Genomic DNA, 13469 nt, shown 5'->3' on the forward strand with positions numbered 1-13469 from the left:
TAGGTGTGAGGGTTTTCAATACATATTTTGTGTGTAAAAACTGATGATACCTATGAATAAATGAATATATGAATGTTAGCTGTACATAATGATTCATGGTACATGTACCCAATCTTGGTCAGCTACCTTCGACCATATTTTTAAATTCGTATTTATAAATACGCACGTGATCCATGGGCACGACATGCCAAGACCAGCAAGCGTGATCAAATCCTCATGGAATTTAAAAGGATAGGAACTTTTTAGATAAATATCATCAAATTCAAGTATTAGGGAATTCCGAATTTGTAATATGTTATGAAAAACAACACTTTGAAAGTATTTGCCGACGGAAAAATATTTATCGACTGAAACGTTTACAATATAATCACAAAGATAACTAGATCTGGTTACAGATCTGGACCTAGCCGGAGCCGGAAATGCCTGTCTTAAAGTTTATGGACGTCTCACACCATTAATGGTGCATCACTGTAGCATGTAGGGGCTTTATCCGTCTTCCATAGGCTGAGATACAGCTACTTTTCCGTAATTTTGAACATTTTTTTGCAAATTTGACGTTTTGACCTCTTTAATGACCTTTGACCCCAATATAAAAAAAACCTCATGTACACCACGAAAATGCATTGTTACAGTTTAAATTTAAAAAATCTACTATGCTTAGTTATAGAGATAAAAATTCTTGAAGTTATTTAGCTTAAAACCGGAAATGACGTCTAAATGACCTTTGACCAAAAAATAAAAATACCGTGCATGCATCGGGTAACACTAATGCATATATGAAGTTTATGTCACTCTGGTCTGGTTACGTTTTGAGATTTAAAAAAATGAACATATTTGATGATTTTTGGTTTTTGACCGGAAGCGACCCCTTAATGACCTTTGACCCCGAAACTGTAGACACCCCAAAGACCTTTATTAGTAGCAATGCATGTGTGCTAATGACAATACTCTGCTATGTAATTTGTAAAAACAGTGATTTTTGAATATTTTAGCATTCTGACCAGAAATGACCCCCTTAATGAACTTTGACCCCTTATCTGTGAACACCCTATAGACACCGACCAAAGTCAAGTCACATGACCTAAGCATGTCACCATCACATGTAATTTGTGGAAGAAGAAGCATTTTGAAGATATTTGGTATTATACCGGAAATGACCCCTAAATGACCTTTGACCCCAAATCTGTGAACACCCTATAGACACTGGATATAGACAATGCATATGTGCAAGTGACGTCATTGTAGCATGTAACATGTAAGAGAAGAAGCATTTTGAAATTTGTTGCCAGAAGAAAGAAAGATCCGGTAGCATTTCAAGACCTAGCCGGTGTCCCGGCTAGGTAACAAATATACAATTTTGCTGCACAGTAGTCTCATATTATTTACCGCCTTTGCATTTATAAGTACAAGAAGACAACCAGCTACATAAAAGATCACTTCGAGACTTACTGTCTACAAGCTGTTGTGGCAGCACGGAGGTGGTCACGTGGGTATTTATAAATACATATTTATAAATGTAGTCAAAGCATACCGGTGGTACAATTGAACTGGTTTAGGAGGTAGAGTATTTATTTTAATTTTATATACGCATTTGTTTTATAATAATTTAATGAAAATGGAAACTAAAAAGATGACCATATTTTGTTATGGTAAACTGATCTTCTAATTGGCTAGCCGAAGTTAATTTTGGCGTGGGGAGGGGCATATCATACTAGCATGAAAATCCAATCAGGTGATCAAGTGAACCTTTGAGGTCAAAAAATGGACTGGCAAGAGCTACTGCTGGCGACGCATGGTAACGTAAATCGTGAGAATGTGCCCCATTTTACCCTAATTTAAAATGACTTTCACAAGATATTTGCATGTGAAGCATACACAATTTGCAATTCTAATAATAAATAGACCAGAATAAAGATAATTGTTACCATTATAGACCAAACAGAAGATGAACATCACACATTTTTGTCATAATTTTTGATCCTGTATTTTTGAGCCAAGGGATTTCCCTGACTTTCCCTAACATTGCAATAGGAAGAGATTGTTGCCAAAATAATCTTATGCCTCATTTAAATTACAGTAATGGCTGGAAACCAAAATGGGTATCACACTAGAATGTATAAAAGAAAAGTATGTGTGGTACCCCATCATTATTTAACTTTTGTGTTCATAATATTTAAATCAAGCATACACCTAAAGATTCACTGGGATTATGAGAAAAATAAGCATTCTTATCAATGCTTATGATATCGAAATCTCTTTAATATGATGGGAAAAGAGGAGGGATAGGCTGTATAAATAATAATAAAAAAATATATATAAATGCATCAACCGGCAAGGAAAATGAATCACTCTTGCATGACACAAACACGTAAGATTGATAAGAAAGAACTGCACGTTATATGTGAAGTGCGCATCTGTGCAATTATAAACAATTTTGATTGTTTAAAATACACTCCTGACAATTTTTTAACGTTTGGCTCACTAAGATTGTATGAAATTGTTTTGATCTTAGAATGCACAAAAAAACCCTGTTTATAATAAATCCTTGGTTTTTTCACATTTGTTTACTTTTACAACATGACAAACCATCTATATCCAGAAGATAACCAACTTAGTACCATGTGCTATCTACTGTAGATAGCAAATGCAGTATAGAATGTACTGAAGATACTAGCAAACTTAATTGATACCATGTTCTATCTACAGAAGATAGCAAACATAGACCCTTTTCACTTAATTTGGTCTGAAGAAACTACATGTGCGAACCACACATCCAAGCATTGATATACATATCCACAGCACTGACTATTTTTGCCTTCTTTTTCTATTTTATCGAGGGTCTGGACACCCCAAACGCTAGTCAGTAGCGCCTTTGTAATGAGCATGCATTTAAATGATACTCATGAATAAGTAAGTAGCTGTTGTGCAATGCTCGTGCGTTTTATATGCATAGTTTGGCTATGAATAAATATATCCTAAAATCATAAAATATTGAGAAATTCATTGATGATCATTATTGTATTACGATAAATAAGCGACAAATAAAGAAATATTGCAGTTCAGTGTGTGAAAAAGTGAGAATTGTGGTCATTTTCAAACGGCAAATGACGATGTGAAAGAGGTCAAGTGTTTCTCTCTTTTTTTTTAAAGCATGCTCATAAGAAAGCAATGGTTAAAGGATGCCTTTACCGACCAAAAAAGATGATTTTCTCTTTTTTGATTTGTTATCAGAAAAAATGGATGGTTTAATCGATGAAAATAAAGAAATCATTTTTTTAGGCGATTTAAAGTGTGACTTTCTTAAAAAAGATATTGCGACAGGACACATGCATGATTTCATGGAATTATATAATTTGTCTCAATTGGTCAAGAAACCCACTAGAATCCTACGAGCAAAACATTGATTGATATATCTTAACAACTAATTCCAATATGTGTGTTAATACTGATGTGTTACATCTTTCCTTGAGTGATCATAGTCTTGTTGAAACCGTCATCTCAAGAAAGCCGGCAGTCAAGAGTGGTAAGAGTGATAAACATGTTCATAAAGAGTTTAGAAGTTTTAAGAACTTTAATATTGATGATTTTACTTATGATCTAAGTTGTGTTAATTGGGAAATCAATGATTCTCTTCCCGTAGCATCAGCATGGGATTATTTTGTCAACAAATTCACTGCTGTATGTGATATTCATGCACCGTTAAAAACCATCAGGTTTCAGAATAAACTGTGTCTATGTTTAGAAAACCGTGATGATATTTTTGACATTATGCAACAAAGGGATTATCACCATAAGAAAGCAATCAAGTGTACATAAATTTGTAATGATCACTGTATAAATATAAGGAATTAAGAAACAAGGTAAATATATTAATGAAAGATGCTAAAAGAGAGTGTTATACCAAAGAGATTAATAATGCTGCTGGTGATTGCAAGAAAATGTGGAAAACTTTGAAAGAACTACTTCCAAATGAAAAAGGTCAAGTAACCACTCTTCCAACAACATTCAAGGATGATATTGATTTGGCGAACGTTCATTTCACCAACATAGGTACAACTGATGTTACTAATGATATAATTTATGTATGGAGTCAACTGATAAGAAAATCAATGTTGATAGTAAGTTTACATTCAGTGAAATAAGTGTTGATCAAGTTATTAATGAATTAAATGATATTTCACAGAATAAGGCTAGTGGAATAGATAATATATGTACCAAGTTATTGAAGTATGCCACGAATGAAATTGCTCCTGTGTTGTGTAATATTTTTAACTTATGTATTAAACAAGGTAAAGTTCCTACTGAACTCAAAATTGCCAAGGTTTCCCCAATTTTCAAGAGTGGTGATAAAGATGATTTTTCAAATTATAGGCCCATCTCCATTCTTCCGGTTTGTTCAAAGATTTTGGAAAAGCTCGTTCATAAGCAACTGTATAAATATATTACTGATAATAATATTTTGTATACTGCTCAATCTGGTTTTAGAAAACACCACTCTACATGCACAGCTCTTATTAAAACAATTGATAAGTGGAACATGGAAATAGATAATAGAAATTATCTTGGTGCTGTTTTTGTTGATCTCAGCAAAGCATTTGACATGGTTAATCATGAATTTCTTGTGCACAAATTACAGTCACTTGGTATTTCAGGAGTTGAAGGTAGCTGGTTCAAATCTTATCTTGAAAATCGAACACAGCATGTATTGGTTAATGGCAAAATTTACAAATCCAAATTCAATTAGCTCCGGAGTTCCACAAGGATCTATTCTTGGTCCCTTACTTTTTCTGATTTTTATTAATGACATGCCAAATTATTTAAATAACTCAATTATTGACATGTATGCTGATGATACTTTAATCTACGTTTGTCATAAAGATGTCACTACTATTGAAAATCTTCTAAACGATGACCTTATGTCATTAAATAATTGGCTTGATGATAACCATATGAAAGCAAATGTAAACAAAACAAAGGTAATGTTGCTGGGTACGCCATTTAAAACAAGACAAATTAGTAATTTTAATGTAACTATGAATGATATTGTGCTTGAAAATGTAAATTCGTTTAAGTATCTTGGTGTTTCTATTGATTCAAACTTAAATGGAATGATCATGTTAACAACGTTTGCCGAAAGGTATGTAATGGTCTTGGTATCATGAGGAGAATTAAGCCATTTGTACCAAAGAGTTCCCTTATCACGATTTATAACACGTTGGTACTTCCTCACTTTGATTATGGAATGGTTGTCTGGAGTAGTTGTACGGAAACTAATATAAATAGGCTTCAAAAACTCCAAAACTCAAAAATACTGCCATGAGAATTATTTTATGTATGCCATTCCGTACACACATCAAAGATATGTTAATGACTTTAGGCTTCATGGATATTCGTAGTCGAATTTTATATAATAATGGGTGTATGATGTACAAAGTTTTGAATAATATGGCACCTGTTTACCTTAATGATTTATTTCATGAAGTTAGTTCTATCCATGCTGTACATACACGAACAAGCAAAGCTGGAAATCTTTACAAGCCTAGTTTTAATACTTATTATGGTAAAAGTACGTTTCAATATCAAGCATGTATCACATGGAATCTTATTTCAAAGGATATCGGAGATGCAAAATCATTCTCGTCTTTTAAAACAGCTTTTAAAAAAGATCTGAAATTATGTTAATGTATCTTGCCATTTATGAGTCATCATCTTGCTCTGCATTCTTAAATTATGTTTCCTCCCATGAACAATCATAGGATGGAACTCCCTACCTCCTTCCGTGTATATTGCCAAATCAGGCGACTGTTTCAAGAGTATAATAATATGTAATATAGGTGGTTAAAAAAAACTCTCCCAGGGCCCAGAATTATTGAACTGTATCCTGATTGATGATGATGTTTGAGATCGTAAGATCTGATTGGAGTATGGACCGAGCGAAATTTGTACATAAATCCTGAGATCCGGGGTATGTAACCTCAGTGCTGGACTGGTGCTACATGTGGTCTAAAGTTGTCTGTAATATCATACTCTACTACACTGCAACATGACTGCACCAAATTTCCAACAGAAAACCCCATTGCAACCGTTATACTGTAACCATGACTGCTACTGGATAGCTCTCAATGAATATTATCAACAGACACAACGTCAGGAAATTCTTGCGAAATGGACAGAGGCAGAATTTGACTCTTATGTAGTGAAGGTTTTATTCGAAAAGTTTGGTGATAAACTTGATGATCAGCCATTGCGTGTGCTTGGTGTGGGCAGTAGTGAAGGTAAGGCCAAATGGACAATACTCATAATCATATTATGATCTCCTTTTATTTATTCATTTATTTTATTTATTAGACTTCATCATTGGCATTAAAATATGATGAGCATAGTCTATGCAATTAAATCGGGATGAACCGGTATATACCAAAAAGACCATCCCATCTTATAGAAAAACATATATCAACCTACAATTGCACCCTACTTCTAAAATGCTTAAATTTAAAGGAAGTTTAATGGGCATGAACCTGGTATGGATTCCAGAGGAGTGTGCCTGTAACAGACACAGCCACCAGAAAAGGACCAGCTCAGATCGCGCGCCAAATAAGTTTGCAGTTCAGAAATTGCATTTTTTTCTCAGCCGTGAAAAAAATAGGCAGAGCTGGGAATCGAACCCGGGACCTCCCTTTTATAAATCTCAGTGCGTTACCACTAAGCCAACGGACCTTCCAAAATAAATACATATTCGCACTCGGAGGCCCAGTGACTGTGATTTGGAGTAACTCGATGCTTCCCCTCTCCAGATACCTGTACTTCAAGTTCGCCCATACCCCACGCCTTAAAGGGTTTAAAATCATATCCTCCACCGCTCGTTTTTTTTTGGTTTTTTTTCTTCAACATATCAAGTTATCTGGGTCCACAAAATGTTGTGTAGTTCCTGGTCAAGGGTGAAGGTTAATCTGAGTAATTAATGTTACACTCATATGAGTGTATCCAGTTGTGTTCTGATGTGTTCTGATGTCATTTTACACGAGTGTGAAATCATACAATAGCTAGAATTCTTTCTCAAAATATTCATACAATTTATTGCTTGTGAACATATGCTCAAAGTTATGATCACTCAAACTTTTTGTGTATGTTTAAAAAAAGCAATACGACTATGAAGATTATCATTCATCCAGGTATAAATAACTATGAAATTAGAGTTATAATCTGATCTACTGGACTTACGTTTTTGAGAGTGGCATTATTTCACATCCTATCTCGGATGCATCATCAGGCCAACTGATGTTAAAGCGGCAAAAGTTCGTTGACCTGTGAAGAGGATGTTACGTCACAGGTCGAAGATGAGCCAAACCTCCGAGGGATCTTCTTTATCGCGGAACAATAGGCCCCTGCCAAGTTGTGTCGTAGCCCGCCTCCCTTATTAAGTGAAGGCTCCTCCCGTTTGACATAAATCGCTTCCTTGACTCCACTCTCAAACCATCTGCTTTCGCGATCTAATACCGTAAAACCCCGTCTACAAGCATATATAGTGTTTTTGATGAAAGTTAAATTAATACGATACATGCGTATATATGCCAATACAATAGATTGGTCTTACAATAATACTTGTTTGTATGTGCTTGGATTTATAATTTATTTGCTCAAATTCCATAATGGCGCCTGGATTAATTTAGCTTTTATCAGAAGCACTCTATATGCTTGTGGACGGGGTTTTACGGTATCTTGACATCATTGTTGTCAAATGAATGATTAGTGATGTCTAAGTGCGAGTAAACCGCAGAGTCTCCACAACCAGTGCAAGCTCTCCTATGCATGTACACGCGCTTTGCTAGAGTCTGTTTGGTCTCCCCTATGTAAAGGTCATCGCATCCACTATCCAGTAGATCAGATTATAACTCTAATTTCATAGATACTAGTCACACACTTTTATGCATTGACCTTCACCAGGTGTCCGCATAATACCTGTTGTCTGTAATCATAGGCCTTCGAATATATTTTTTACTGCTATAATTATGTAACTTTTGGAATTCTTTATTTCATGGTATTTGAAAGCACCTATTGAAAAGAGGTTCATTTAATCACTAAATACAGTTGAACTATATTCAATATTGTGTGGTAAGGCTGGAAACTAATATTGGCCCATTACTCGAATAGGAATTTTGCAAAAATATCAAAGTATCATTTACAAAATTATCCATACATTGAAAAGTATTGATGCTATTTATATTTTGGTATCTTTGTAAAGCTTATTGTCTAGTGCTTACATTTCTAATCAAATCATGAAATGTCAAAAATGCGACTTGTTCCTGGTTTTGTCCTGGTATAGGTCACCATCTAGGCACTTTGATGCAAGATACTATCCAAGCACCTTGATCCAGAAAGGTTAATCCTTTCCGGGACCTGTGATCTGTATCAAAGTATGCAACCCTCACAAAAACAAACAAGCAAGCACACAAACAAACAAATTAACAAAAATACCTGCTTTGATAATAACAAGAGATTAGATTCAATCTAGTCAACCAGATTATTCCAACATACCTTGGAGCAACCAACCCCTCATTTCAAATTATTTTCAAAATTGGTTTCTCTTTTGTTCAGAAACCAAAAATCGGGGGATTAAAAAGTTGAGCAGATCTGGTCTGCAGTCATAACACTTTTGTGTGGGGAGGACACAGTATCGGTATATAACCATAAGTATATAATGGCCGATTTTAAAGTATAATTTCATCGGATATCTATCACCGCGGGCGGTAGTTTATGCTCTATCAAATGAGCCGTACATTAGAGACGCTTTTACTGAAGTCTGTCGTAGGTGGCTTACTTTCATTTCACCGTGTTCTACGGCCCGAAGGCTAGAAATCATGCGCGTATATTGAGGGGGAGGGGGCTTTGTTTGTATTAAAAATAAACGATGTATGATGATGGAGATGTTTTGATTATCAATTAGTTTATTGAATCCGGTAGTCTCCGGTATGCACAACCCATACCTCTTACCTAGGCCACTCCCCCACCTATATATAACCTTCTCTTCCCTCTCCCCTCGCCTCCCCTACATTCGATATCTTCTACACACTATTCTACTCCACTCTCGAGCTCTCCTCTTTCCATCTTTCCCTTTCCACTTCCAATGCTCTCTCCCATCTGTTTCTCTTTCTCCCTTCCCTCCCCACACACTCTTTCCCCTCTTCTATTCTCTCTCTCTCTCTTCTCATTTTTTTGAGTAAAAATTACTTCAATAAAAGTCCCCAATTTATATTGTAAGCCATATAGCCTTCTATCGATCCTCCTACATGCGATAAGGACATTAATTGATGTTGTTTATATCACCTGGGTCGCCCCTTTTGTAATGTCAAATGCAAATATTTCGATGGTCTATATTTTTTCACAGCGAAAATAGCAAAGGCTGATTGGATTTTTTAAACCACCAGTTTAAATGTAGATTAATATGTTCGATTACTCTGCTCCTGAATATTGCAATGCGTAATTTCAACATTGTATACGTAGATCAGGTAACGTCAAACCAAGTGATTATTTTCTTCACACGATTATATAACAAACTGATATGAAAACCGAATCTCCTTGCTACAAATTTTAAGTTTCTAACAAAGGGTAGAAGCAAAGATATCGATAATCATGTCAGTCAAGAGCTTAGACTGTCAAAATTTTACATCAAAAATCACAAGAAGTGTTGTTGACAGTTTTAAAAAGTACCTTTTATGAATTCATTTCTTACCGCTCTGACAAAACAAGGAACAAGTCGCATTTGTGACATTTCATGATTTGATAAGAAATGTAAGCACTAGACAATACGCTAATTGAGTGTCCCAGGTGAAAGAAGAAATAAAACCAACAAACAAACAAGCAGCCCTTTCATTGACTTGTCTGTATTCAGAATGCATTTTGTTGTACCTGATGTGCTCTCAGGTCCCACCACACTACCCGAACCAAAACCCCATCAGACCCGACCCAACCACATGCCACATCCTTTTTCTGTATAAACATGCACTAATTTCTCTATGTAAATTTAAAATGTAAACGGTTCCTTTATTCTCCTACCAATGTTTGCATTAAGGGATCTGGAATGAGCGTTTTGAGCGTTTCGACAGTATTTTTTGTGGGACATAAGAGCACATCATACATATCGAATTGCATTCTGAATACGAAGAATGTCTTTCTGATATCAAATAATTTTCATTTTTTGAAATTAACGATATAATACACATTTTATGACAAATTATTAAAATTTGATATTTTTCACATTTTTGATATATAACAGTCCTTGAAGTAAATTTTATAAATCTAATGACATATTCTTAAAGTGTATGTATAAATATAAAGGGTCAACATTTTCAATTGATCGTCGGCTTTTCATCCCACCTACATACACTTTAAATATAAATCAGATTTATAAAGTTTACTTCAAGTACTGTTAAATATCAAAAATATCAATTTTTAATCATGTGCCATAAAATGTGTATTACATTGCGAATTTCAAAAGGACATATCAGAAGGGCATTCTTCGTATTCAGAATGCAATTCGATATGTCTGATGTGCTCTAATGCCCCACAATAAATACTGTCCAAACGTTCATATCCCACCCATTAATACCAGTAATCTAACACCATGCAATACTTTTTTCCAACAGGTAATCAAGAAACTTTGCAACTGAAGAAACTGAAAACCAAATTCTCTCAAATATCTGCAACCGTCATTGAACCAAGCACAGAGCGGATCTCCAAATATCAAGACATGGTACGTCAGAATAGCAGCGACATTACCAGGATTGAATACAGTTGGCACAACCAAACCTTCCATCAGTTTGTGACATCTATGAAAGCAGGGCAAAAGTACCATTTCATCACCATTATCCATGCCATATACTTTGTGGGTGAAGTGGAAGACTCAGTCAGAAAGTTGTACGAGTTATTAGAACCTGGCGGGATAATATTCTTGATAGCTATAACAGGTATTATATGGGGTACTCAAGTCTCCTAAAAAATCACCAAAATTAAGACCCATTCCTATATCCGAGGCCTACATGTATATTTAGGGCAAATTTTGACAAATTAAAGTTTTCAGTGCCACATTTGGCATTTGTGGCAAATTATGAGCCAAATTTGACAATCTGACATCATTAAGGGGCCGAATTTTGCAAGTTTAACAATTTGATGATTTAATTAGGAGCCAAATTTAAGACATTTCTCAAAATTGTTGCATGTGTCGGGACAGTTTAGCTCAAGATTCACAAAATTGGGTCAATTTAGTGACAAATTTTAGAAACAATGGGGGGGGAACGGACACCAATTTTCATCAAAAAGGGGACATAAAATGAGACCAATTTCAGCAGCATATTCCCATATATTGCCATTTGTACTGAGACTGGATTGGACATTTCCAGATTTCAGGGCTGGAGTATGAGAACCATTACCATAGCAATGTTAAGTTATGTGGGTGAATAAGAAGAAGCAATTTGTTACTTGTTTTGGGGTATTGGGAACATGTACAGTATATCAAATGGTCTCACTCTATGTAGAAAGTAGAAATCGTGTCCATGTTAAAGGTGCATGGGTAGTCTGATTCCAACATATTGTGCTTTCTATCATAAAAAAATAAATAAATAAATGTAGATATTTATACAGCGCTTTATGCCGTAAACAGCCTCAAAGCGCTTTACATTTATTCCGCCGTCATTAGAATATTGGCGCAGGGTTCATCAGTACAACAACTGTGACAACCCCTAACAGCTTCCCATTGCACCTGGGTGGGGTGAGGCAAGCGAGGCAAAGCGCCTTGCCCAAGGGCGCAACACGGTGGTGGGACGGGGACTTGAACCCATGCACATCAAGCAAGCTCTCAGATTATGAGTCCAAGGCCGTAACCACTGAGCCACCGTGCCCTCATACACGGAGGCCTATCACAGACCATTGGGCTATCCAAGTCAAAATCCATCCATCGTATGGAAGACATGACATTAATCTCCCACATACGGGGTGAAGGTTTCAAATGGACTCACTCATTCAGCTAGCCTCATTTGAAATTCGCACTCCCTGTGTAGAAGTTCAAGGACATGTATTCCATGGGAGGGATACGGATTCCAACTGAAATAGCATATTATTGTTCTCAAAGCTACAGGATGATGATCTGATTGTAGAGCCTAACACATAATTTTTTAACTCACTTAATATAATAGAAGCCCAGATTGCTTACTACCACATTTTTGTACATATTTTCACTTTTGAGCAAATCTCTACGATATTGTTTTCATATATCTGAAATTATTATAAATAAATAATAATAATAAAAAAATCATAAACAGTATCTTCCTTCCTCTTTCTGTCATAGGACACACTGGTATGGGATTCCTTATGAAGACATTTCCACATCTAGCTCTGGAAAAGCAGACTCCCTCAGCTACTACTGAACCACAGAGGGTAAAGACAAACTACTTTACCAACTCTACAGTGGTTCAGTCTATCCTGAAGAAGTACCAGATGGCCTATACTCATGCATCTTCCTACATAGAATCTGTAGATCTTACCACCTATTTCACCGAAGAAGAAACAACGCCCGACACAAAGTTAATGCTTGATTTCATCACCATGACCGTAAAGTTTCACGAATCGGAACCAGGTGAAATCTTCAACCAAGTTATGGATTTTATTAAGCGTTATATACGTGTCAAGAAAAGTGATCAAGGTGATGACAAATATTACTTTGATACTGAATGTGATATTCTAGTGATATCAAAATAGTTACAGGTCAATAGTCTGAAGGGTCTTCAGTCTTCAGTCTGATATTCTAGTAATATCAAAATAGATTATGGTTATTAGACTGAAAACCCAGTAACTTCGTTAAAACCCTAACACTAACCTAACCATATCCCTAACACTAACCCTAATGCTAACCTAAAATGCCTTAAGCCCTAACTTCAGAATAATGGGCTGTTCTAAATAATATTGGTGTAAAAATCTTCAGATAACACCTTAGATTACATATAGCACACAACAGGCAAAGTTCCAGTCCAGCGTAACAGGTGCACATCCATGGACTAATGAGATACAGACTAACCACAAACAGCCAGAATCCTAGCATCTTATTTTAGCTAATTTTAACATTGATTTCTGTATACATTATTATTCATCATTTTTGTCTTTGTGTGGTAATCTGTATTCCATAACTGTATATTTGTGTCAAAACTGAGGGCGCTATTTATGTAAAATAATTTTGATTTAGTATAGCCAAATAATATGAGTTACTCCTTTCATTTCAAGATAAAAAGTTTTTAGAGAATTTCTTTGCTCTTTGTTGTTAATTCTTCTAATGTTTTAATGGCAGTATGAATACCACCATCAGTGTTCACATTTATATAAATAATAATACATTTGAGTCATAAAAAGTAATTATTAACTCACTATTAGTTAAAATTTAAAGTAAAAGTTCTACATGTACCAAATAACCGTAGAGTGTTGTG

The 13469-nt window shown here is 35.4% G+C and overlaps 1 protein-coding gene across 1 annotated transcript; it reads left to right on the top strand.

Moving 5' to 3' along the window:
• The first annotated feature begins 6043 nt into the window (after positions 1–6043).
• LOC140167691 (histamine N-methyltransferase B-like) lies at positions 6044–12750 on the top strand. The gene is made up of 3 exons (XM_072190989.1): positions 6044–6275; positions 10644–10964; positions 12341–12750. The coding sequence occupies exons 1-3, from the start codon at positions 6044–6046 to the stop codon at positions 12748–12750; spliced, it is 963 nt and encodes a 320-aa protein (XP_072047090.1).
• The last annotated feature ends 719 nt before the right edge of the window (positions 12751–13469 follow it).

Source organism: Amphiura filiformis, chromosome 13 (genome assembly GCF_039555335.1).
Source record: "Amphiura filiformis chromosome 13, Afil_fr2py, whole genome shotgun sequence".
NCBI lineage: Eukaryota > Metazoa > Echinodermata > Ophiuroidea > Amphilepidida > Amphiuridae > Amphiura > Amphiura filiformis.

What these genes read in the sequence shown, in the direction of transcription:
- LOC140167691 (XM_072190989.1), top strand. Translation starts at nt 6,044, where the DNA reads ATGACTGCACCAAATTTCCAACAGAAAACCCCATTGCAACCGTTATAC. An exon ending in TGGTGTGGGCAGTAGTGAAG is followed by an intron (nt 6,276 to 10,643) that starts GTAAGGCCAAAT and finishes TTTTTCCAACAG; the next exon opens with GTAATCAAGAAACTTTGCAA. An exon ending in ATTCTTGATAGCTATAACAG is followed by an intron (nt 10,965 to 12,340) that starts GTATTATATGGG and finishes TTTCTGTCATAG; the next exon opens with GACACACTGGTATGGGATTC.